At 38.9% G+C, this 27,344-nt stretch overlaps 1 protein-coding gene and 1 long non-coding RNA gene across 3 annotated transcripts in view; one reads left to right on the forward strand and one right to left on the reverse strand.

The window, feature by feature from the left end:
* The window catches only part of DCP1A (decapping mRNA 1A), a 32,009-nt gene extending 13,503 nt beyond the window's left edge, over positions 1-18,506 (forward strand). The window contains exons 5-10 of one of the 2 annotated variants that reach the window (XM_071439786.1): positions 2,555-2,693; positions 6,036-6,155; positions 9,381-10,136; positions 10,795-10,860; positions 12,887-13,105; positions 14,578-18,506. In XM_071439786.1, coding sequence (XP_071295887.1) covers positions 2,555-2,693; positions 6,036-6,155; positions 9,381-10,136; positions 10,795-10,860; positions 12,887-13,105; positions 14,578-14,658 — 1,381 coding nt within the window. In that variant the 3' untranslated portion in view covers positions 14,659-18,506. The remainder of the gene's footprint in view (positions 1-2,554; positions 2,694-6,035; positions 6,156-9,380; positions 10,137-10,794; positions 10,861-12,886; positions 13,106-14,577) is intronic. The other variant, XM_071439787.1, reaches the window with a different exon arrangement.
* Positions 8,571-16,716, reverse strand: LOC139595938 (uncharacterized). Its single transcript, XR_011681186.1, has 2 exons — positions 16,590-16,716; positions 8,571-8,638 (listed from the first exon to the last, which is right to left on the reverse strand). It is a non-coding gene; the product is annotated as an uncharacterized lncRNA (long non-coding RNA).
* Positions 18,507-27,344: the final 8,838 nt, after the last annotated feature.

Here is a 27,344-nt window from a genome sequence, read left to right on the forward strand (position 1 = left end):
GTCCCTGAAGGAATATGTGCCTCTTCCACTATCTGATATAATGGAAAGAAACAGCAGGCCTTGCTTAAAAAAGATTTAATCCTGGATTGCACACGGAGCATGTTCAGTGGACAGATTTGCAGTAGTTGACTTTTCCCCCCAGGAAGGGTATTTAGGTATTTGATTTACAGATTTTTTTTTTATGAATTCCTAGAATTTTCTGAAATGAAAACATTTCATGGGAGTCAAACTCCTGATTTCAGAAACAATAAATTTGTGTCAAGATGATTGATTGAGAGATGGCCTTTCTAGAAGAAATAGGGCAGAAACTGGAGGGCTTCAAATATTTGAGAAAACTGTTGCATTCTGGCTTGTAAGTTTGTATGGGGGGCTTATTTTCAGTTTAGTTTATAAGCTTGTTTTACCCTGTTTCAATAGTCAGACCCAGAGAGGCTTCTGAGATACAGGAAGCAGACAAGAATTGGGAAAGAATCTCAAGAGTTCTGGGGATACAGTTCCACATTATATTCCATCACCACCATTGAAATGTAATGTGCACAAGACAGAAGATGGAGTTTAAACTATTAGACAGTTACCTAGATGAGAAGAGAATTTGTTATTCTTCAGAAAGAAAGTAAACTTTAAACAGGTAACAAACACTTCATAATGAACAATAGAAAAATAGTATGAACTGTTTTTCAGAAATTTTTATGATACATTTCTGTGAAATGCCTGCACTCCTTGAAGGTGTTTTGCTGTGAGTTCAATCAGTACTGTTTTCAGGGGAGGATGTTTTATTGAAACCTTCTGGGCCAGCTAATTAAGGCAAAAGGAAAGTCTCAAGAGTGAAGCCTTTGCTGTGCCTGCCAGGCACCTTGTGTGATTTCACTTTGCCCAGAATCTTCCCTTGAACTGAAGTGTTTCTTTTTTCTTATACAATTGTGCTGGCATTTAACATCTCAGCAAAGCATTCTGATTCTCTTACCTTGCTCTTTCTCATCATTAGTTTTGGAGTTGAGTTTAGAGAGGTCCTAAGCCAGGACTGGGTGACCACATGAGGTGCTAGAACAAAATGTTCTCTCAGGGTGTCACCATAGAAACACTTGGGGAGTATTGAGCTGCTTCATCCAAACGAGCACATGCTGCAGTTCTCAGAAATTACCAGGGTTACATTGGCCTCCCTATTGTGAGTTACCTTGCCAGGTGATTGCTGCTTACAGAGAAGGTTGGAAGTAATCAGGAGCTGGTTAAATAACCAGCTTGTATGATGAAAAATTGTGAAAGCAACATTGAATTGCTAAAAGCCAAATCTAACCCTTTTTAGCTAAACTCTAGTGAAGTAAAGAAGCTTGGTAGCTAGAAAACTGGGAAGCAACTTCCAAAATGCAAACTGTTTCTTCCTCAGAAATGTAAACGTAGAGGTACATATAAATAATTGCAGCCTATAAAATCTAGAGTTTGTCCTGAATCCTAACTGACCCAAAGAAACTGGAGGCTGGGATGATTGACACTTTCTGTGATTGTTGTGATGGCACCTCTTGGCTCCCCCCTCAGCCATCAGTTCCACAGCATGAGAGTTCTCAAGTGACATGCCAGCTCCAGAGCTCTGCCCTGTTTACAGTGCTTGTTTTTTCTTAACATATTTGATTAATGCAGGCTTAAAAAAGAAGGGATTACAGGCTGGTGTGTGTTTATTTCAAGAGGATAAGCTTCAGCGCACTGCACAGCCATGTATATCTTGTCAACTGCATATGGATTAGGAGTATATGCTGCTTTTATTTTTATTAATGAAATGACCAGGTACACATCAGCTTCTTGCATCTCTGACCTATCCTTCAGATGGAAGATTTTGGATACTTGAGGCAGGCAGGGGTGGAGTAGAAGTGGTGAATGAACCATAGGCACCAGGGGCCAGAGGTGATGCAGGTAATTGGCATGACTGCAGGGCAGCTTGAGGAGGAAATGGTTTGCTGTTTTTTCTAGAGCCTTAGGTGGGGGTGTGAGGGGTAACTTGCTCCAAGTCTTCTTGCAGACTGATTCCAGAGAGATCTGGTGTGAGCCAGCTCTCTTCTTTCCCATTGTCTCTGTTGCATAATGGTAGGCCTCATCCTAAACTAGATCTGTTTAGTAGTAGATTTTGTTGAATGACATGGCTTGACTTGGCATGTTAGGAAGTAAAGAGTAAAAATTGTATCTTAGTGTATGGTGTAAAACATGTGCTTTTTGTGTATCACATGCTTGGATGTCCACATATTTCATTGTAAAAATGTCTAAACATCAGAGTTTTATAGGAGTAGTGTTTGCTGTAGGCAAACTTTGAGAGAGACAGACCAGTGCTCTGTGAATGGGAGATAAATCGTGCAGACCATTTGACAATTTGTCTTGTATAAACCTTGTAGCAAATGAAAACTTGTGTAACTTTGGTCAGCTATTAGGCTTCTATTGGTCAGTGTTAGGCTTCTATTCAGGCAGAAAAATGGGTTAATGTACTGGGAGTACTTTTTTCTTTACTGCTTTTTGCAAGATGTTAACTCTAGTTAAATTTTTAAATCCTGTTTCTCCTTTCCTTTTACAGAGTGGTTGAACAAGAAGCTCAGAGGTCGCAGCAAGTTTCTCAGGACAGAAAAAGTCCCAGCAGAACCAATGGCTGCAATGAAAACAGGCCCATTGACATCCTAGAGATGCTTAGTAAAGCCAAGGATGAGTATGAACGAGTAAGTTAATGTCTCTTTTCTGGAAACCAGTTTTTAGCACATCAGCTGTGCTTGGTTTAAAGGGTGGGCAGTGTCTGCAATAGTTCCAGCAGCCTTGTTTTCAGAGTGATGTGTTGTTGCCTCCCTCAGGAGCACTGTACTAGGAAACCTTCTCTGATTTCAGGCAAGATGGATTGAATCCTGATCATGTGGTCCAACTTAAAGTGTAGAAGGGTGGACCCATTTTATAATGATTTCTCCTGCTGTGAGAAAATCTTGTCTCTGGGAATAGCAAATAAAAATTGTACCAAACAGCATCTGTCTCTTCCTAGTCTCAAAAGATAAACTGTGGTGTTAGAGACTGACATTCAGTTTGTTTGTAGACTCTATAAAGCATATTTCTCATTAGCTGTAGACCAAGTGTAACAATATTGTTCCTTTGTCTTTCTGTTCTCCAGTTTATTTCTTGTGTCCTGCCTACTGTTTCTCCCTTTAATAAAATAATTCATCTCAGAAGGAAAAGCCTGTTATCCTTTGCCAGTGCTAAATCCACAAGATTACATAATGAGGAATGTTACTTCTCTTAAGAAAGAACTACTTTATATAGTCATGAGGACCAAATTCATACAGGCAGGGTGAATATAAAGGTAATGTGTGGGAGATCCAAAAATGGAAGCAGAGATTCTGAACACGCCTCTTCCCCAGAGTAATAATACAGGAATGTGCCATAGTAAAGCAATGTGTGAGTATTGCATTGCAGAACCATTGGCTTCTGTGCCTGTGCTCCTGGGAGAAGAGGGAGCACATTTGTACAGGGCTTGATTCCTTCCAGGAGTTCCTTGTGCTGCAGAGTTCCTTTGAGTACTTGAAATTGAGTCTTTGTGAGATTCTGGTTGGTTACCACACAGTGTGGGCTGAGAAGAGAGCAAGCATGTGGATTAAACCTTGTATGAGCCATCTTAACCTGTCTGATGTACATTGAGATCAGGGCAATGTGATAAACCACACAGTATCTTTGACCCAGGCTAGATACTCATCTCTGGAAATCACTCCTATGTTCTTTTAATGCTTTAAAATACAGATGAAAGCAAAATTCATTCTGCATGTGTGTCAGTGCTGTTTGGGGAGAAGGTGTCTCTGTATGAAGGCCAGCATTGTGCAGGTAGCAGCTTTTGTGAGATCACAGAAGGAAACATCACAATGTGATTCATCTTTCAGTGCTGTATCAATCTAGACAGATTTGAAGAAATTGAAGTCTTTTTGCAAAGAAAGGAAAAAGCCCATACCACAGGAATGCACTGCTTTGGTAGTGCCCTCCTGGGTGTGATGAAGCTTTTCTCCCTCTTTGTCCTTGAAGTATTGGATAATGCACATTTCCAACAGATGGCTCTTGGATGACTTGGGATATTCCAGTTTCTCTTCTAATTTTCAGATCTTTTTCATATGAGAGTACTGAAAAGCTTTTGCTGTAAACAAAGTTCCTAAACATCATGGATGAAACTCTGTAGACAAGTAAAATTGTGATGATCAGGAACAGATGCAGATATCTTAATGAACAGACAATATCTGTGGTGCCAGTAATACAGCAGTGAAATAGGCAGGGCATGGGCTACAGCAGAGCTACTTTAAAATTGGGGGTTTAGATCCTTATTTCTTCTTATTGTTGTATATGTGTGTGTGTTTCTTTCTTGATATTTTTAGAACACCAGGGAAACTGGAATAATTACTTCATTTCCTTTTTGTGTGTACATGAACCATAAGTAAACTTGTCCATGGTGATCCATCAGAGCCTGCTGTTACTGTAGTGCTGTACAGTTGTCAGAAAAGCAGATCTGAACAATGTTGGGCACGTTTCAAGCAAACTTCTTTTGAGAATGTTCTGTTGACCACCTCAGCTTTAGCAACAAACCCCTGGCACATCAATTTCAAAGCTCTTGTAGCCAAAGTGTGCCAATGTAAACGTGATGAAGTAACCAACTTGTTTGGAATATGCCTTCTTGAGAGACCTTTCCTGACTTAATTGTTTTTTAAATAATTTTATGGCACTTGGTAATTATGCATGAATTTGTATTTAGGAGCAGAAAGTACTTATCTGCTGGTACATTCCAGATGGATCATACAGTAATCCTTGTGTGCAGCCCACATGAGATTGGCAGAGTGTCAGCATGAGAAGGGGGCAGAGGGAGTGAAAAAGAGATTTATGAAGGTCTGAGTGCTTTAATCTAGGATTCCAAATCAGCTTAATCCTTCAAGTACACACTACATCAAGCCCATATGTGAAAATGAATGAACTCTGAGATTTTTTTTTTAATGAAGTGAATGGATGCTTTTTATAGTGTGGTTTTGTGTTTGTATTTCAGTTTGAGCAGGGAAACATACTGCAGCTTATCCTCTAGTGAAAAGAAGACTCTGCCTTTCCTGATTTTATAACTAAAAGGTCTCCAGCCTTTCAGGCACAAGGAGTTTTGACCTTCAAGTTAGTGGCTAAAAGTCAGAAAGATGCGAGAGCCTGCTTCTCTTCTCTGTCCTTAAATCACAATATGTAGGCTTGGTTTTGTATTTATTGCTTTCAGTTAGAATTTGAAAACAAAAGAATAAAGCTCAGATTGCTTTTTAATCCGTTGCTAGAAAATTTAACCCATATTTTACTGCTTTGGGTAGGATACCAGAGCAATGTGTATGTGTTGTACCAATGGTTGAGCTCTATCATATGCATCAGGTGTAGTTTACCCATGAAAGCTGGATTATTCTACAGTCTGGGTTTTTCTGGTGATTTTAACAGTAATAGAATATCTATATTTGTTTATTTTTATGTTTATTAAAGATGAAAGACAAATCCAGCTGAAACATACTGTGTTATAATGCAACTCTCTTGCCTGGTTTTGTCTTGTTTGCAGAAAACCAAAGACAAGCTGTCTTTCTATCCATTTAGAGTGCTTTCTGACAGGATTTTTTTTTTCCTAAGTTCTAGTTTGGGTTCCTGATTGAAAGAAGTGTAACAAACTTCTCTGTTAGCAGCCAATGCAGATACAGGATGTGAAAAGCCCACCTTTTCTTTAATGTATCATTTTTGTTCTTGGTGAAAAAGTATAAAATCAGTTGTATTTTCTTGTTGCTTTTCTTATAATAATAAAGAGTAAAAGTTTTAGGACTGCATACCAGATTCTGGATGTCTTGGTATGACTTTTATTTCCTAAAATAAATAATATTTGTGAATTCCACAGGGCTTACAAAAATAAGTGCTTTGTACCTCATCTGTATTTCAGTCCCAAGTGCCATGTAAACAGGACTGTCTTGTGGGTAAATGTAGACTGAAACTCATGTATTATATTAATTTTTGTTTCCTTTTTTTTTCCTCCTCAGAATCAGATTAGTGACCTAAGTATTATATCAAGTTCTGGAATGCAACAGAATTCAAATCCTCCAAAGCCAGAAAGCACAGAGCCTTCAGAACAGAAGCCTTCATTACAAGTGCAAGAGCAGGTATGTTTCATCCAACCCTAAATGAGGGGGTTTTTTTCATTTAATACTTTGTTTTGGTACCAAAATTGATTTTTTTTTTTCTTAAGATGCCTTCAGTGTTTGCCCAATGTATTATCACTAAACAAATGAGTTTGAAGACTTTAAGGATCCTAAATTCTGTCTTTTGAAAAATGCTATGTTCACACTACTGTGAATATCCACCTTGAAATGAGCCCACTTGGCTTCTGGAAGAAGTGAGTCTGTGGTGATGTGTGGGATGACTTGGAGAGACAGGAGGCAAGAACAGATGACCATACCTGGTGGTCAGGTCTTTCCCTCAGGAACTCAAGCCCTGGTGTTCTCTCTCAGACATTTACTGAAGGTTTATCTGTGCTTCAGAGCCACAGCTGTGGGTCTGCACAACATTTATTTGTAGAGATAAATTCAGAGAAACAAGTGAGTGAACTGTGCAATACCTGGATTGCCTGTGACAGGGAGGTGCCGTGGGCCTGCTTGCAGTGCCACCCAGTGGGCACGGGACAGGCGCTGCTGGTGCTCCCGGAGGTGCCCCATGGAGAGCTCCTCTCCCTGCCGTGCTTCTCTGGGCTGCTTCTGATGCAATAAATCACCGTGCCCGAGAAGGGAAATCCCCTAGGAAAACGTGGGCAAGTTTGCACTTAGTACTTGTAATAAAACACACAGTTTGGAGGGGTAATTGTAGTTCCTAGTTCGGGTCAGAGCTGGGGCTGGGCAGCAGGAGTCTGATTTAAGGGTAGGGTAGTAACATTGATGAACTCAAATGAGGGTGGGAGTTTGCTGGGATTATTTCTATCCCAGTCCCTGAGCAGCACCTCTGGTTTTGGGTCAGTGATGGAGTGAGCCCTGGCAGCCAGCTCTGTTTGCTGCATGCCATGTCTGGAGAGCTGGCACCAGGGCTGCCTGAGGCTTTGCTTTCAAAGTACATATTTTCTTTGGGTCACTCCATGTAGACTGTACAAAATCAGCTGAAATGCTCCACCTGACAGTGCATGGAATTGCAGAAGAGGAATCAATTAACTAGTAAAGGAAAAACTGGAAAGATAAGATTCTAACAAATTGCTCTGAAGTAATTAAAGGGAAAGTTGATTTATAGAAGATGTAAAATGTCATATTTTTAATTCTGTTGAGCTATTTAAAATAATAGCTGCAGAGATATTGGAAAAAATTAATTGGGTAACATAAGTGATAGTTCTATAAAGCCAGTTAACTGGGTTCAAATATATCTCAAATGTGTTGGTTCTGAGTCACATTTTTAGTAACATGGACAACTGAGAGACTACTGGAAAAACATTCCATTTCAACTATAAAAATACACATTTTTCATCTAATTAAAACAGATGGCCAGTGAAATCAAAAAATAGTGTGCATATGATAAGTACAGTGAGATTGCTAAATTCCCTCCAAAATGTCACACTTGCATGTTGATTAACTTCATCTCATGCTAAAGATACCACACATGTGGGAATAAAAATAAATGTCTCCTGTATGATATTATGTAGTTAAGTGTTGTATCTTGACAATTCAAAATTAAAATTAGTTGTATCATGAAATGCTTCTGTGCCAGTAGTCTGCAAAACTGAACCAGACCACTGGTACTGAACCATGAATAAGCAGAGCTGGGACTACAAAGCTTAATTTATCTGAAATCATTTCTGGAGAAGCCCTCTGAGCAGCAGCAGCAGCATTCTATTCCTATGAAATAAAGTGATCTCATGGCCTTTGTGCAGCCCCTTGTGATAAAGGTCTTCATAAAAACATTGAGTTGATGAAATGCTCAAAAGTACACCTCAGCCAGACAAGGCAGAAGAGGTGGTTTATACTCCATGCTGGAAAGTAACAATGTTTGAGACTATCCAGTCTGACTGGGATCAGGGCATGGTAGAGATTTCAGTTTATTACTTGACTATTATAATGTATTAATAAAGGAAGGCTGATCAATTAATCATATTGAAGTGAACAGCTGAGTTTGACATGATCTGGAACAGTGATTTTTCTCTTAATGGAATCTTTATGCTTGAAGGACGGGTCTCCAGAACATCAGTGGAAAAAAGTAAGAACAACTTTCTAGGAAAAGATTGCTAACATAATTAACAAGGTTTATAAACTATGGCATGCCCCAGCCCCAAAATGAAAGAGTGCCAGTCTTTTAACTACCTAAAATTGAATAACAATGACAGTAGAGATGAGTAACCTGGGCAAAAGACAGTGTGACTTCAAGCTCAAGGGGCTCTTGTTGGGCTATTTGTGGCACCTGTGCTGCTGTGCCTTGGCTGCTGTTTTCTGTGCTGGGGAAATCAGAGCCAGCAGAGCAATGTCATGGTGCAGTGGTTGTCATTGTGAAGTAGCATCTTTGTTTAGACATACCATCAGAATACACTGGAATTGTGCTTCAGGCCATTCAGTCTTCTGAACAGAATGTTGTATTTCAGTCCAGCTGTTTTACATAACTTCTGGTCCTGTGCAACCTCAAAAAAAAAAGGAAAATTTTGAGATGATTTGTGTTAATAGCTGTTTCTTTTCTCTTTAATGAAACACATTTTAAAATATTTTCAGGGAAATATTATATTCTTAAAACCATATTTTTCTAACAATGTCAGTGGTGTAGGCCAGATGTATTTTTTTTGAGAGACTAAAGGGCTGGTAGATGTAACTGTGTACATATATACACTTTTCAATGAGATACATATTTAGGTTTATAGAAATTCTCTCACCTATTGTAACATCTACTGCACTAGGAAAACTATCTAGGCATGTATTGCTAGTTCAGTTGTGCAGCTTCTGGTTTTTATGTTCCTTTCCCACCTTTTTGACCATTTCACTATTTCTAATTCTGTCATTTCTGTGAGGATTTTTTCAACATGTATGTTTTTCCTTTCACTTCCCTAAAGTGCCTTGTGTAGTTAGGGCTGATGGATGATGGCAGGTGCCATGTTCCTGACACAATCCATAGCCATCCCCCTTCCTGACTACTGCTGCAGAGACTGTCCTGAGATGGCCTTCAGGAAAAGTCATACACAGCCAGGATGTTCCTCATAAATTAAATTAATTTTAAAATTCCTATGAATGGGGCACTCTTGGTATCCAAACTGTGTTTTATATGCATTTGACCTAGTTGTCTCTCCTAACTTCCTTGAATTTGTAATAGACTGTGTGATCTGCACAGTGCTCTGTCTAGTTCTAAACTGAAATCTTCTCCCTTCTTTTTAGCCATTTCAGTCAAGGCAGAAGCATCTGACTTTGGAGGAACTGTTTGGAACCTCTGTCCAAAAGGAACAGCCTGCAGCTCCATATCCCAATCCAGAGAGAATGGAGAAGCTGCAGACAGATGCATCTGCCAGAGAGCAGCACAGTTTGCTTTTGCCTTTTTCCTTTGACCAGTCACCAGTAATGCAACAATCCCTGGGGAAATGTGAAAGTCCAAGCATTAAAGGCAGTGCCAGCCAGCAGGACTGTTTGACACCTATGATAATACCTCCAGCTTCAGTTTCCCAGCCCGAGCTGAAAAACGTTCCAAGCTATTCAGTTCGTTTAAGCCCTGTTCTTAATTCAGCCTCAACAATGGAAGCTGCCCCTGCTCAGATGCTTCCTGGCCTCAAACAAAGCAACAGTATAATGCAAGTTATGCAGCAAGCTGCCAAGCCCATATCCCCACTGGTCAATCAGCCGCCATCTGACGTGAACCACGCTCCACAGAATCTCATGGCTGGCCAAAGCCAGCTCATAGTACCCTTGACTACAGCAAACACAGGGACTGTCTCAAATGCATCTCATACAAGTGTTGATCTTCTCCAGAAACTCAGGTTGACCCCTCAGCATGACCAAACACAGCAGCAGTCTCTCGCTAAGAGTCCCTTAACACCAAACATCTCTGCCTCGGTTGGCCAACTTGCAACACCTGAAAGCTTCAAAGAATCTCACAGTAAGCCACCAGCCTTGAACAGCAAGATAATCTCTCCCCTTCAGGTATTCTGTGGGCTTTGATATCCATGAAGCTTTAGACTACATGTATTTTTCCCTTGAAAACTGTGCTGTTATATATTAGCTGTTTGAAAATAATGAAGGATTTCCACTGTGTGGTATTGATTGAATGGCTAAGTTAGAAATTCAGTTCCATTAGTTTTGTATCATTAGCATCTGCTCTCTAGTGGAGGAGGTTTTTCAAACTGCTGCTGGTAGTGGGTGAATAAGTCCTAAAGATTTCATCTTATGTCAGAAAAGTACTGCTCAGAGCTGGGGATCTGAGAAGGGATGGAAGGTTGCAGGCTGAGCATTGTGATGGAAGATGATGTGTGGAAGTCTGCAATACAATTAACAATTTCCTTTTTCTGATTATTTTGCTTTGAGTGTTTTGTACTCCTTCAGTTTTGACCCACTTCTTCTGTGGGCTACATTGAGATATGGCTTTATAGGTTTGCCATAATAGTGAAAGCATAAAACATGAGTTCAGATTTTTTCTCTTTCCAGCTTCCCATTGATTATATCAGTTTTACAAAATTGATCAAATTATAGCTAAAATCTTGGAATTTACATTTTTGTGCCTTTCTTAAAAACAGAATGACCTCTAGAAATTGAGCTGTGGATGGTAACCTGTAAATTTTGCTCTTTTTTTCCTTTAACTCAGACTGTCCCACAAAACAAGGAATCAGAAGTATTTCCACAGCCGAAAACTTTGTCTAAAGCAAGTCAAGTAAGTGAATAAGTACCTCTGCTAATCAGTCTCAGGGGTTTTCTTAGGGGGAAAAAATCCAGCTGCAGTACCCAGCTGATATCCCAAATAGTCACTGCCCGCTGACCATGTTGAAGGAGCTGTTAGGAAACAGTACTGGAGGAAGGGGGAGTTGCTGTCAGTGCACTCTCTTGCACAGTCAATCTTACTGTTGGTTCTAATGCAGAAATGAAAACACAGCTTTGGATTTGCAGCCCTGCACTGAGCTTGCACCATTTGAACTGGATTTTTTTATGTTGCAAGCAGGGAGTACTAATGCCATAATATTGTAGTAGGGTGTATTAGCCTTGGCCCAACCTTAAGCACCCCAGAGGCTTAAAATGCAATCCTGGCCTTGCTGTGTCTCAGTTTTCTTGAGATACCTTGTATCTTATAAACTGATACAAAGCAGAAAGAGTTGAAGATGGAGAAAAAAAATAACCAGTAATTGCTACTGCCAAATTTGTGATAGCAAATTTTAGCCAGCTAAAATCACGTTTAAGCTTCTTAGAACTGCCTTGGATAACAGTTTAAAATAATGTCAATTTTAAGTTTCAGGTTATAGTTACAAAATAACTTGATAATAGTCAAGCATTCAAGAACTGGTTTTAATTACCTTTTTGTTATGTATTCGTTTTAGGACACCATCTGTATTTTATTTCTGCTTTTCCCTTATGCACCCACTCCTTTTTCAGATATCTTGCCTCATTCTTGTCAAACTTGCTCTCCATAGAAGCAGTTTTAGTAGCATGCCCAGATCTGATTGGGAAGGCAAAAAAATGGCCCTGAAGTAAAATGCTGTTTTATTTATTGGGGTACTGTAGAATAAGCTCTACAGTCTGATCTGACCCAGTTAGTTAATAATTACCTAATTCAAAGCATTTTATATGGATTTGGGAATTTTAAGAAACATGTGCATGTTGTATAGTAAACTGTCAGTTTAAGCACATTGTCTTCAGCTGAAATCCCACGCTGTGAGCCTTCACAGTTTTGACTACAAGAAAATCAATTTTCTAGTTCTGCTGTTGTTGATGTTATTTTATGCACATTAACTTTAGATGGCTTTGGAGGGCTTTTTCCTCTGAAGATTGTTGGTTATCCAAGGTGAGCTCTTTCTGCTGACATATCAAACATTTTTATAAATCACATTTAGTGTTGCTTTTCTTTAGCGTGAGATTGGCTTATTTATTTTCTTTTTTTTTTTTCACCACGTTGGTCATCCTGGAAGCCAGAGCAAGACACAGATTATCAGCCTGAGTAACAATTGCAGTTATCAGGAGATGTCAGAGTTGCTCAATGGGGACATTTATTTGTGTCCTGTTGATGCCAATGTAATAGTCCCATAAATGTACAATTAATGTTTAAAAGAAAAAGTGGTGAAGGCAGTATGTGCATTTTTGTAGTGAAATGGAGACAGACCTGTGGAATGATGAGGTGGGAAGATGGTCCTCAAAATATTTCCATCCTCCATCCCCCCAAGGGAAAACAAAATAAGAATATTTCAGTGTACTCCAATGCTTTAATTATAATTTAGCAGTTTCTTTAAATATGTTTGAGATGCACTTCAAATTTGAAGTAAAGATTTGTGGGAGACCACAGAAGTGGGGGTGCAGGAAGCAGGACTGATCTTTCTAAAAACTCCTAAGGAAAATAATTTGCTAAACAGCTACAGGCTCCTTAGGTTACTGAGGTGAAAAGCTCAACTTTCATTGTATGTGTTCTGTTCTAAAAATTCTGGAAGGTAGCAACCACGAGTGGAAAGGAGTCTGCACACAAGAAAGTTCAAGGCTGCTACCTTCTTCAGCTTTGAGAATGAGAAGTACTATTGGTACTAATATTAATCTTCATAGGTAGATTTTTCTTCATGAAGAGCAGCTGTTCTGCAATATCTGACTGAATAATTGTGGCTGCAATTTATTTCATTTTCTTTATGCTTATCTCTCCAGCCTTTACAGCATCATTCATTCTTACTGAACACAGTACTTATTAATTTTCTGTTCTTTTACAGGTTGCACCTCCACAGTTTGTTACAGCCACAACGACAGTAACACCTTCAGTGCTCTTGTCTCCAAGTGTGTTTCAGCAATCAGCTACAAAAGCTACTGAAGTGGAGAATAAAGCCAGCTCTTCTTCGCCTTTAACACTTGGAACAACAGAAATTCAGACTACACCTCCTACTGTTCTCAGTAGGTCTCAGCTTCAAGAAGCACTGATACATCTAATAAAGGTAGTGTCTGTACAGAGCTCAGGGTTTCTGAGAGATGGGGTTCCAAGCACAGAAGGCAGCACTGACAGATTCTGTACCCCTGTAACTCCTTTGGCCCTGAAAGATTACAAAAGATGTTCTTTTCTTTTGGAAGGGGCAGATTACTCCACACTGTACACAGAGTATGTATGGCACAGCTTGCTGCTTTTGGTTGGTGTGTCCTTTCACATCCATATGAATTTGTAGAGAATTGAGGAGTAACTTGCAGTAGTAGAAGCCGGTATGGGGTGGGAGTTGATTTTGCTGTCTTTTTAAGTGTTCCACTTCCTCAAGGAAAGACTTCCTGTTTTCAGTTCCCTAGAACCTTTCATTATCTTTACTTTTAGTGTGTTTCCTTGAAATGGAAATTGGAAAGTTTTAGCTCTGCTATTTTTAGGGACTAAAAAGTTCTGTTGAATTAAATCTGTGATGTTGGGAGCAGCTGTGCATTGAGATGATTTTGACCTCTAATGTTATGGTGAAGTTGCCATGAATGACAAACTGTTCTTTCTTAGTTCAGGATTCTCTTGCTCACTCCATGCTGGTGTTAGTAGAGCTTATACCCAAAATGCAAAAATAACAAAAATAACAAACAGCATCTTCCCAGTGACCAAGTTGTTAGGACCAAAAAGGTCATTACCAGATCCCATCATTAGGTTGCCTGATTTATCTGTTCCATTTTACATAACCTTTTCTTCTGCTGGTGTGTATGGGTTTTCTAATTAAAGACTTAAACTAATCTTGGAACTGAGCTCACCTGCTAATATTCTGAGTGGTGATTTTAGAGAACTGACAGGGATACTTGTCTCCAGTCTTTACTGAGACTGAAGACTGAATGAAGACCAAAATAGGCCTATCCTGCAGCATGGGAGTACTCACACAGCACTCTGAGCAGGATACCAGTTGCTGTTCAGGTCTTGTCAAGAGAGTATTACACTCTCAAGCTAACTGATGATATACCAGTTTTGTAACTTGTCGTTTGAAGGAATTAGACTCAAAAAATATCTGTAAATATGGTTCATAGATGAAACCAATTCACTTCCCAGTCATGCTTTGACTTGGGAATTCTTGTAGAGCACGCTGCAGTCCCATTTGGGCCGCTCTGCCTGACAAACAGCATCACATCTGACACTCAGGCAGACTTGATTTGGGAGCCTGTACACAGAATGGCATTCTCTGTGCCTAAGTCTATGGTTTGGGCTCTGGAGGGAAGCAAAATGTGGCCATGCTGACACAGTGACCCTTGTCTGTTTGTCTGAGCATCCAGAGTGCCTGGTGATGCCTTCAGCTGCTGCCCAGCTTCGTGGTTCACACCTGTGTGTGTTCCAAAAGCACCTTCTGTGCAGGCACACAGCTCCTTCAGACCTTCTCACAACTAAAGTGACATTAAATTAAACCTTTTTTGGCATCTTTTCACTAATGTTTCTAATATCTAATTTCTATTTTTCCTGCAGAATGATTCCCGTTTTCTCAGCACTATCCATGAAGTCTACTTGCAAGTCCTCACCAAGAGTACAGACAACATTAAGCTATAATTGAAGCTGAATCTACTTAAAATATGTTCATTTTAGAAACAATTATGCCTCATCTATAAAACTAATATTTTTGTAAAAGAATATTTAGTTTTCAATGTCTTGAATTTGAACCTGTTAGGAAATATTATTCCTTAAATACTTATGAAAGTAATGTTCTCAGAATGATCTAGGTTTTCACTGTGATCATCACCAGCAAACCTTTTTTTTATTGGGGAGGGGACTTAAGTTGCATTTGAGCTCTCATTAGCATTAAGTGAATGTGCAAATGTTTGCTCTGGCTCTCATTCCTGGCTGTATTCATTGTTCAAGGATTACAGACTCAAAACTATTTCAACCAGCAAATGCACAGTATAATACACTACAGCACACCAGAACCGAATTCAGTTGTGGGAACCTGTTCCAGTTTGAAGGACTAAGGAAAAGGAGAGCAAAATGCCTTGTGATTAAGCTGGTAGGTGTGGGGAGGAAAAGGGTCAGGAAGCCAGGCCATTGGAGCTAAATCTTTAACAAAAGGTCCAAAAATGTGATTAGCTCAATACACTAGCAGTCTCTAGCTAATGCATGTAAATTCATCCTTTCAATATTTCATTAATCCTGTTTGTTTCTGTGTTACTGACATAAAACACCCAAGTGGGTAAGGCCATTTTCTCTAAAGAGGCAAAATTTGACATATGCAAAATCCTCAGTGATTGTATTTTTTTTTAAACAACAAAGGAGTTGCATGTTGAAGTTCTCATTTTAAATTTATAGTTAGGAGACCACCACTGGAAGACTCTCTTCCTGTTCAGCAGTGTTTGATAAAATTGAAACATTTTGTTTCCTTTTAGCTTAAGGATGGACCCCACCGTAGTTGGCTTTCACTCCTCACTTGTGTTGGAACTGCAGTGTTAAAAACTATGCAGATGGGAAACAAATGCATGCTTTTCTTCTGTTGCCCTCTCCCCAAATAATTAGTGTACACTTCATAGTCTGAAGTTAATCTAATTCAAATGTTACTGTTTTGTATATGTGATTTAGTAAGTCACTATTCACTAAGAATTTAACTGGGTACTTTTCCCAAATCAGAAAAATTTTAATTATACCTTCTTATGCTGCTGTGTTGGTTTACCCATGGGTTATATTTATTTCTTAAAGGCATGCAAAGGTAATTAATCTGAGTTCAGGTCCCAACATTTTCCAGCAATAGTAGTTTAGTTTTTCAGTAGAAAAGTGTTGGGTTATTGAGTAAAAAGATAATCTGTAGTGAGTTGTGATGCATTGCTTCATTCTTTTCCCTCAAGCACTATTGAAATATGAAGAAAAATATTGTTTGGCTCCTTACAGCATATATGTAAGTATAGATCTCCTAAGGATTAGTTCATGTTGACATAGTCAAGGTGCATGGCCATTTCATTGGAAACTAGTAATTGAGCTTTAATTGTGACTTGTTCACAAATCAGGATGTTTTAGATACAACAAATATTTACAAACATTCAAATATTTTTATGTATTTGAACTATTTTAGGTTTTTTTCTTAGCTTTTTAGTGGAAAATATATTTTGTTTAGCACTACCTGCCTTCTGAAAAGCTCTTCTCAGCCTTTGAGTTCAGTATTTCCAATTAAAATATATAGTATATTGTTAGAAAAATGTTCAAGATTCAGGGAAAGATGCTAATGTGCATTCATCAAGAAATACATTGGATTTAATGGTAGCATCTAAATTCAGTAATACAAACTCAGACTTTTTAAGGAAGATAGGAATTTCTTCCATAAATTCTGGAGTTTGAATACTGTGTATGCACATAAAGAGTGAGATTCAAGTTAGATTCAAGGTCTAAACTGATTTTACGCTGGGCTTTTTTAGGAAAAGTTTCACTGAAAGGGAAAAACCAGGGAGCAGTTCCTCTGAACAAAAATGGACAGTCTAAGCCAAATAGAGGGTTGCTCTTACCTAGATTCAGCAAAGATGGAGTCTGTAACTTCTCACTTCTCATGGACAGCTTCTGGTTTCTTCAATGAAATATTCGATGAAGGTTTGGAAGAACTGAAATGTGGGAAGCTGATAGTGCACATTGCTAAATACAGTCATATCCAAAGATCTGTAGAAATGATAGGATGGAGTTGTATTTTGAGTTCTTCAGCCATATACAGAAGTAATAATACTTTCAATATCCTTAACTTGTGAGGGTTCCTGTGCAGCTGGAAACAAGCAGTTGGCAGATCCTTACTTCACTTTGGTTTTGTAGTGTCCTTGTAGCAACAGGTTGATGGTTTACTTCCCTGCCCAAACTTTCCCAATGAACTGGCAGAGAACCAGGGTTGGAATTGTAGTGTCCACAGCAAACTTTACACCTTGAACTTTACAGCATGTGTTTGTTCCAACCTCTGCATGGGGCCAGCAGACACAGGAACCCCCAGTGCAGAGGTGTGACAAGTGCCAGGGAGTGGCTCTAACAGATAAACTCCTTCAATTAAAAGCTCATTGTAAAACACAAGCTCAAGTACAGTGTAAAAGCTGATTTTTTTTTATGTGGATGTGTGGATGCTGTATTTAAAAACCTTTTTCCCTAATTGTTTTAAATTTTTGTGTAAGTTTGAAATGACCAGCTTGTTGAAGTGCTTGATTTGTGTTATCTGCATGTAGGCATAACCAGTGTGTAGCAAGTTACCTTGGGGCATCACAAAAAAATGATTGTGACCATTTTAAAGTTGCTGGTTTTTTTTTTAATTGCTGGCTTAATGGGGATTTTATCTATTCTTTCTGGGAATCAAAAGAGTATTAGTTCAGACTACACTCCTCAAATTATTACCTAAGCATGTTTTTTGTGGCTCATATTAAGTTACTTTAGGTTTGAGTTTGGATTTTTACTTTTTCCCTAATCAAAGACAGTTTTAAAACCTACAACTGCTGAATTGTTCAGGAAAATCAGAATTCTCAGTTTTGTAGTTAGACTTTATCTGTTGTTATTTAACAATGCAAAGTTTATATGAAAGGTGCCTAACAGTTATTATCTTTAGAAGGAGAATATCTTTCCAGATTAAACAAGATTTGCAGAATGAGTGATAAAAAAAATTCAAGTGATTCATCCTGATTTAATATAAAATGTGTAATTCTGTGTATAAGTACTCAATATTTAAACACTTGCTGCTGGATGTATCATTTTTGCTTGCATTTCTAATTGCTTCATTTTGATTTATTTCTGAAATCCATTATGCCATGTGTAGTCACTGATAGAATTTCTGCAATGTTTTGGAAAGCAAATTTTAATTTGGGACTTCTTGGTTTTTAAAAGTATTCTAAGCAAATCAGCCACCTTTTTGCCAGGTATTTGGGTTGCTTTGTACAGCATATCTTAACAAGAGGAATGTGTGCAATATGTATCACCTCATGTTTGTCTGGCAATGTTATTAAAATGTTAAGATGCAATATCTTCACTTCAAGTTGGAAAAATTGCAGTATCTCTGATTTGGTGGTGTATTTATTTTTATCTATTCAGTGTATGGGCATATAGATGGTTAGGTTCTTTTATGTGCATTATGTGCTTTTAGTAATTTCTGAGTTTTATCACTTCTGCATATGCACCAGTTGTAGCCATTTGCATGTTCTTTCAATATGAAGACCATGGGGAAGGGGGGGCTTCAAGGAAAGATTTCTGGAAACCTGAATAATTGTAAGTCAAAAATGTAGATACTGCATCATTAACGTTTTTTGGTATGGTGTGGGTTTTATAGCACCTATGTATGTTTGCAGTTATTAAGTTATTGCATAAATGTTTAAGAATGAGCATTTTTTTCATCCAAAATTTTGTATGTTTGCAAATATATTTTTGTAATAAAACTTCAAAACAAATGTTTCAGCACCTCCTAACATCTTGTGATGTTTCCTTTTATTTCTAGAGTTCTATTAGCCTACTGGAAGGTTCAGTTTTTATCTTCCAGAGTTAATATTTTCCAGAGAAAAAACTCCAATTCCTTTACTTCGTTCAGGGGTAGATCCAAATTGCATTTGTCCACATAGAAAATGCAACCTGACTGCTTGAAGGGCAGTGGGGAACAGCTTCTGTGCAAGGCCCTCTGCTGCTGTCAGCAGCCTTGTGTTCTGAATTTGATAAACACATATGTTTCCTCTCACATTAAGGAATGTAGCTGCACTTTCACTGGCTTGTAAGTACAGCTCTGTGTTTGGTGCCTTTCTGTATCATTTTTTATGGTATCCCCTTTCATCCATCTACACATGGCATTTGATTCTCAGTCCAGTCTTGGTCTGTGATCCAAGACATTGGAAATTGCAGTTGTCCTCCTACCATATCTGATCAATATCATGTAACTGGTTGATCCAAGTTTCACAGAGTGAAATAAGGAAAAAAACCATAGAAGTTAATCTTGAAATTAAATAAAACCTTAGGCCTAAATCCCTAAATCTTAGCTAGATGCTAATTCACATTTTAACTACCCATAGGAACTGGTGATTGCAGGGCAGATCAAGTGTCAGGGGAGGCCACTGGAGAATGGCATTTGTTGCCCTGATGGTTCATGTTGGACTGATTCCTGGACTATGTCCTGAAGCAGCTTCTCTAATAGAAGACTGCCATACAAAACAGGTACAGAAGTCATGGATTTACTGCATTATAAGTGGGAAAAAAAGTGGAAAACTGCTTAGAACCAAACTTTAAATTCTGGAATCTAGATCTAAATTCTGTTATTAGGTGTGTTGCCTGTCTGGTCAATATCAAGAATATTTTTTTCATTCTCAGTGCCATTAATCTGTTTGTTTTCTCTGGTTCAGGTATTCCTCTTCACTGATACTCACAGGAAATGCTGTCCTTTGGTTTGGGAATAAGGGAATATTCTGAATTTCTCTGTGTAGCTCCAGCTAAACCAGGCACTGTACACTTGATCCTGTGTGCTCTACAGTCATGTTTTTTGCAAGTGTATGACAGAATGAATATCCCTACTACAATGGTGATATGTACAGGATAGGATCAGGGAATAGGCATTAGGCTTCCTAAAGTTCATTGTCTAAAATTCAAATTTCATTTACAGGCTTGCAGAATGAATTAAGTTGTAGCTCGTGCTCATGGGCCAAATTAATTGAAGTTGGTGGACTCATGTTTGGTAAGGGTTCAGCTACACTTCCTTCTCACTACAGAAGGTAATATCAAGAGTAAGAAACCTCTCATTCCTACAGTTGGGGTTTGTTTGTTTGTTTGTTAATAGGATGCCTTCAAGTTACTAAATAGTCTTTATTATGACTGAGGTAAATTTCAGTTTAATTTTCTAACCAAAATATTAGAAATTATAAGGCATGTTATTGAAAGATATTTCCAGTGCCCAGTAGTAGAATTTTTTCTCTTATCTTCAGAACTTCAGGTGTGAATCAGCTTTTTTCCATCTTCTAGATTTTGATTGGGAGATTTATTTTTTGACCTGACCTACTAATTTAGGAGAATTAAACTTCTGTGATAGACCTGTACCTAAAATACAGCCATGTAAAACTCATCCTTGCCAGTTATGCAACAATTTTTTCATAAGACACTCCTAATCAGGCTCAAAAAGCATTGAGAAAAGTGAAGAGAGATTTTTATCAGTTGCTGCATTTTTGAAAGAGTACTGGCAATAAAACAAGAGAGAAAGACAATTGAATAGAAGATTCCTGAGAAGAAAACAAGGGAAGGAATAGCAAAAGCATCCATGTAAATACGAAAGGGGATATTGTGGAGAGAGAAGTATGGCCTGTGAAGGTATTTCCTGAAGCACAGAGGAATTTAAGTTACAGTTTTGCTTCCGTACTGCTGCATGTCTTCAGGTATTCTCCAAGCTCAAATGCAAATTGCCTGTGAGAATTCAGAGTATTTCAGGGTGTGTTCAGAAAATGACTGGGTAGGCATGATTTCCTTGCTCTAATTCTTGGGTCTGCTGTGGAGTTTTTAACCTCTGGTAATGAGGCAGCACAGTGGAGTTGATGATCACAGCAGCACCTAGTTTTGTCTTTGCTTGGTGCCATCCCACTACAGTTTAAAATCTGCTACATAGAAGAAGGCTGCTCATGCCTCATTGCCTTATGTATTTCATTTTAAACAGACCTTTAAAAATATTTCTACCAGAATCTATTCTTTAAAATTCAAGCAGTTCATTTTTACAAAATCAACCTTGGGAAATAAAACCACAAAAGAATTAGATTTATATGCTGGCTGAAATGAAAGTACTTGCCCTTAGGCCTTTCTTGGAAACACGCAGGGATGTGATGTAAATGCACAAGTTTTACTTCTTTTCTCCTCATAAATAAGATATGAAGCTTTTAAGAGCATCTACAGAGCAAAGATCACCCAGCCTGGCTCCTGTAAACAAAACTCTACATTGGTCTTAATTTAGACAGCATATGACTTGCACATCCTGCTCATAGTTCTTGTGGTTTGGAAGAGGGATCAGAGAGGCTTAGCAGGTTATCCAGCGTTCTCTTGGAGGTTTGAGATGTATGGGAGATGCTGAGTGCCTTCTCTGTTTGTGTTCTAAGCATCAAACAAATTCACTTCTGTCCTCTGGGGACACAGCTCTCCCATGTAACAAAACTGCTGCAAAGGAAGCTTCTGTTGTCTTAAACTCCCCACAAGAATTGAGGTACAGGAGTGCAGTTGAAGCCTGCAGGGTCTGGATGTGTACAGAGTCTGTTGTGGTTTACAGCAAGCCCTGCTCCTGATGTGATCCTCAGGGTGGAAGGCACAGGGCCCACATTATAAAGAGAGACCTCTACTTTTCAATGGTTTAGTAGGAAAATCCTGCCACAACAGAAGCTTGTACAGAAGACCCAAAGGTTTGGTTAGAAACACATGCAGTATTTTACTAAGGGTTTAGAAATAAATTAATATTCTTTAGATATGAGGACAGCTGTCTGAGGGAAACTGCTAACATAACAGACATGTGAAAGTAATGTAGACTCATAGTCTGTAGTGCCTGAGCCTGTGATGTAGCTGTATCTGTAACATCATTTTAGATAAAAAAGCCTGATTTTATTACTGCTCCAATACCTGTTTTCGTGCAGTACATATCATTTCTTACAATTACTGGTGATGTGCTGCACAGACATCAGAGGTTTTTTCTTTTTCCTTTTCCGTAAATTTATTAGCAGCTAAATAATGTTATTACTCAAGATGAGCTGAACAACCTGTTCCATGTCTAACTGAAGTCACTGTTTTTACATGTGGAGGGATGTGCTGGTGGCACATAATGAGAGAATGCTTTGGCATCAATCTATTTCATCTGTTCTTGAATATTTCCTTCTCGAAGGGCTTCCAGTGCAGCTGTTCTTTCATAGGAATAGTCAAACCCTGCTGTGTTGCAGAGGTCAGGCCACAGAGGGTTTTTTTCACTTTCTCTCCTATACATTACAGCACAAATAAATCCTGCTTTATTTGGTCATTACAGCTCTCTTACACCTTCTTTCTAATGTGCACACCCTATGAAAGCATTGCTGTTTGGGAGATTTCACTTCACACAAGTTATCATCAATAACTTTATCCTTTCAATTTTGTCATATTCAGTTAATTGAGTACAAATATTCATTTAAACAAAGACCAAAGAGACTAATAACTTCTGAGCTTGTTTGAAGAGTGTCATAGAACTTGAGTCAAGAATCAAATAGAGATAGCAAGCATGGTGAAGTAACTGTGGAACATCTGTGTATTCAGTAGGCCCTTCAAGCACAGATGCAGGCAAAGGCCTCAAACTCCTACTACATAAGTATTTCATATTAACATAATTTGAAGAAATTGCAGCAAGTGAAAAGTCAGATTATAAATTTAAATAGTTTTGTAAATAATATCTTTAACTGGTCGTACTAAACCAATCCAAATACCCCAAAATACTGAAATATTAGCATGGCAAATTTTGATTTAAATACTGTAATTTTCTTGCACTGCTAGTGGAAATACTTCCCTAAATATCATCAAAAACAGTCCAGACCTTATCACCGTGAGTTCCTTTTGACTGTGTGAGACATACAGTGCTTTGTTTTTTCTCTGGCAGGCTAAATATTAGATAGACATAAAGTCTCACTGTGTAAGACTTGTCTTGAGTTATTTGGCTTAATCTAAACATTTTTCCATGTATCATAAAACTGTCATAATATTTTGGAAACTTTGCAAATTTTGGGTTGGGTTTGGTTTTTTTTAGTAAATGACATTTTTATTTCGAGGCAATATAAAAATAACTATGGTTTAAAATTATTTTTATTCAACATTTGCCTGCGTGTAACTCAAAAATGGTCTGTTCTTTTATGAAGCTTTCCATACACATTTTTCCTTTTGCAGACAATTTTGTCAGCTGAGGAGAAAGTTTCAGTTGAGTTGAACTATGACTCTATTTGTTTGTATGTATCTTGTCCTTGTATCTTGCTATTACAGACTTCAGAGGTGGATGGATTTCCCTTCTGGATGTTTCAGCATCAGGTGCTGCACAGGAACCCTGCATTTTCCAGGTTGCTGTTATAGCTGTTTGTAGTCTGTGTAGCACAAACTGCTGTTCTATGGCAACTAAAGGATGTTGAGAGTGTTTTTCATGCTCCAATGGGAACTGCAGAGCTGACCATTATTTCACAGCCTGCTGAATATTCTTTTCACAGGGTGTTTACTTGAGTGTTTCACTTGCTCTTACCTAAAACCACTTGCTATCGCTGATGAAGGAACAGAATTTATTTTGAGTGAGATGTGACAGTAAGGACTGAGTCTCTGGAAAATTTGCAGCACCAGATTTGGTCTGACACTGTACTGCATTCCCATCCATCAGGCTACAATGATTGGAATTCCACCAGAATTCCACAGTGAGTGGAATTCCACTTCTTTTTTCTAAGCTACTCTGCAAATGAAATTAAACCCTGTGCACTACATGGAGGCATTCAGGACAGCAAGGTTGCAGTCCAGGACAGCAGTGACTGGCAATTCCAGTTCAGTTTGGACTCCATACAGTGCTCAAACTGCAATTGCACAGCCTGTTGGTCTCCTCCCACACCTCCAAGCATTTTTTTTACTCACTACTGTTTGGATTCTGTAGTGATGAGCTCTTACTAGACTTGGACTTGCCAATCTTTTGAGAACAGTTTTTAAGGCAAAATTGGGCATGTAACCCCACGGTAGCTAACTGGCCTGAATTTAGCAGTGCTGAGTGCATGCAGCTCCTGCTCTGGTAAACAGGGTTGCATGTACTTATGTCAGCAATGCATTTTTGCAGTATCTCAGCAAATGTCAGTCATAGCTGAGCTTTCATGCTTCTGCTGCACATACTGCCCTGATGCTGAAACGTGGACGAAGGGATGGAAAAATCCAGTTCTCCTGTGTATGTATTTAATAAGCTGTCCAGTCTAGTAGTTAATTCTGAAGCTAACAAGATGTGATTGTATGTTCTGAAGCAAGGCTGCTTGTCCATACATTTGCATCCTTGGTTTAATCACATTGTACGTGGTTCCAGAGGCAAGTCTGAGGAATGTGGAAGAAATGTTGCCTGTTGTATGCAATGTATACCATGACTGCAGCTATTGCTTTACAGTCCATCACACTTGGCCAGAGTTGCAGAAATAACATGCCTCTTCAGTAGATCAAAGAGGAGGCACTGACACAAGGTGGAATTTCATCCTGTGAATGCTTGAGCTGCTGTTTTAACAACACAATACCACAATAAGCACTCAGTGATGCAGCACAAGGATTCAGGGAACTGAGGGGGAGTTGTGGGCAGTGATCTCCCAATGACATTGTCTAAGTCCATCTTGAAGTCATTTTACCATTCAGATAACAATGGAAGAAACAAAAGAAGTTGTGGGACGTAGTAATACTAGACTGATCCAGATCATCCCCCCTTATTTCCTTACAGGAGAGGAACAGCACCATATGTCCAGCCAGAGAAGGCACTTGCTAAGATTGCTGTTGCCAGTACAATTGGGACAGTTTGTGAGGAAGCCATACAAGGCAATTCAAGAACACATCACCACTGTGATCACAGAGACTTGACCACAGGCCTTATTCTTCAGCAAAGAATGGAATCAGCCTGGGCCAACAAAGGCAAAAGCAAGGCTATGATCTGTTGTCATCTTATTGCAAAACTCCCATACCTTCTCAGTGATTTCTCATGGGCAGCTCCTCACAGCACTGACTCCTTCTTCTTCACAGCACAACCAACAAACTCCAAATCCCTCCTCAACCAGCTAACTCCAACTCTTTTGTAGCACTCAACTTCTTATTGGACACAGCTGTGGCCTATTAAGGGCAGGCCTGTTCCTAATCTTTGGTGATTTGTACAGCTGCAACTCCTCAGGTGGGAGACTACCTCCTGCACTATCTTTATTTTCTTACATTCTATCCCTCCACAATGGTCTGGCCAGTTTATATTTTTAAAAACTGTGAGAGAAAACAAAGGGCATTGACAAAGGAGTGGGGAGTCACTGAACTTCACATTTCAGTTGACTGTCATTTCACTTTGCCACTATCAAGGATTTATGCAGAGAAGAACAGTAACAGCCTGGCAATGCTCACCTCTTAATCACATTGTATAGACAGAAAATAGAGAGTAAATTAAGCTGTTGGAAGCAAAAACTTAGTGTAGAAATTGCTTCATTTTTTTCATGATACCTGCTTCCATTTTGATATTTTTCTCCTGTGTTTGTAAATATTACCAGCCATCCAGAAAGATGAAGTAGCCATATCTCTAAAATAAGCTTTTAGTTTCCTGGTGCAAATGTATTTATGAAGTTTTTTGAAATTTGTTTTCTGCAGCTGAAATTGGGTGCACAGCCATGTTTTCTTACTGTACCTTTGGTCAATACAAAATACTGGGGAGTTTGGCATCATAAACATGATTTCACTTACACTTGGCTTCATTTGAAGAATTTACTTTATGCACCTCTTCTAAACCACAGATTAGAGAAAACCAAATTATCCTGCCTAGCCTCACTCAGCTGACATGGATAACTCCACGTCAATGAGATGATGGTCAAGCCAAATGTCAACATCTGTCTGAAGAACAGTGTTTAAACAGCAGGAGTGATAGAAAAAGTGTCATTCCCTTCCTTGCAGCCAGTATTTTAACAACTGCTCTCCAATCAGTGAGCGTGGTACAGAGCTCAAGTTAATAAATGCTGCTGTGCTGCTAAAATGGTTCTGTGCCTTTGACTACAGCAGCAGGTAGGAGATTCCAGTAGAGCAGGTCTATGGAGCACATGACAAAGTGCTGAGGACTCCCCATCTGCACTATAAAGGAGTTTGAATTCTGCTCCAGACTGGCTCTTGTCTGTCCTGTTGAACTGAATACTCATTAACAGCTGGGATGCATTAGCTGCTTTCTCAGACTGAATCTTCTGTTTCATCTTTATTTGAAAGGAATCCAGTTCATGAGCTGTGGGACTGCTAAGGAGAGAAAGCCAGAACACAGTGAGCAAGGAACAATCAGGAAATTTGATTTGAAATGGTGGCTCAGTGGTGGCTGCCTTACTCTTACCTTCTGACCACCTGGCTGCAGACAGAATCAAGTGTGCTGCTGCCTTGAGAAGGCTGACAGGTGGTGGAAAGGATTCAAGAGGAGAAGAGGAAAAGTTGTGCAACATGCTCAGAGAAGTTGGTCACCCTCATTCTACAACGTTAATTTGATTTTAGGTAATTAATTTGATTTGAGGCAATGGCACAACCAGATCCCAAGCAAGATATTTGCTGGTGGGTAGCATATGTTAGGTTGTACAGGGAACTTTGAATTTACTGTTACCTCACCAACAGTTAGGGTAGATTTAATAGTTTAAAATTTGCAAAAGAAGAAGAAAAAAAATCAGCATTTCTCATTGATGCTACTTGTAACTCTTGAGATCTTTCATATTCCCCTACTGACAATTTTCCTTTAGGCATCAGAGCTCCAGGAGGACAAAAAAAGTCCCTATCTTGCACCAAAGTGGATTTTAACAGAATAATGTGGGGAAACTGCTGTTAGGAATGGCTGTTGATAGTCCCCACTGAGTCTGGCAGCCCTGTCTCTGTTCCCTCAGCTAGGATCTCTTTGGTGTGATTTCCTGCACAAGTAGCTACTTTCTAGCTATCATGTGTTACTTAATTTCCAAGCTGCTGTTTAAACATAGTGGGTTACAAGGTGTCTTTCTGTACCCTGAGAGGAAACCTGCACAATGAAAGAGCATTAATAACCTCATTTCTTGCCCTCTGCTCTGCCACTGAAACCTCTTGGCATTACAGCCCATGTCTTCAGAGTTCCTAAATTTAAACCAAGGCTTGTGTGATTCTCATAAGGCTCTATCCTATCCCGATTTTATTGTCCATATAATTTCAAAGTGTATTACTGAAATGAAAAGATTTTGGTAACTGGTTCTGCAGAAAGAAAAAAAAAAACCAAACAACAAAACAAAACAAAAAACCCTCCAAAACAAAACAAAAAATAAACCAAAAAACCACCAAAACAACCAAACCAAAATACTACAAAAACCCCCACCACAGGTAGTAGGCCTACCCTACCCAATTATTTGAAGGTCAAATATAGACTGGAGCATAGCAAATGGCAGTTGCAGCAGTTAACCTTTGTATAGTGTTCCCCAGAACAACCTCTGCACTTTGCTACTGTCAAGTCTGGTTCTTTGGCTCTGTTTTATCCTTCCTGGCCTATTTCCAGTCTAGTTTTTCTTCTGAAGATTTTTATTAAAAGAATTTTCAAGAAGACAACTGATGAAGCA

This window comes from Agelaius tricolor, unplaced genomic scaffold, assembly GCF_023055355.1.
Source record: "Agelaius tricolor isolate 1412-34295 unplaced genomic scaffold, bAgeTri1.0.p SCAF_14, whole genome shotgun sequence".
Classification (NCBI taxonomy): Eukaryota; Metazoa; Chordata; class Aves; order Passeriformes; family Icteridae; genus Agelaius; species Agelaius tricolor.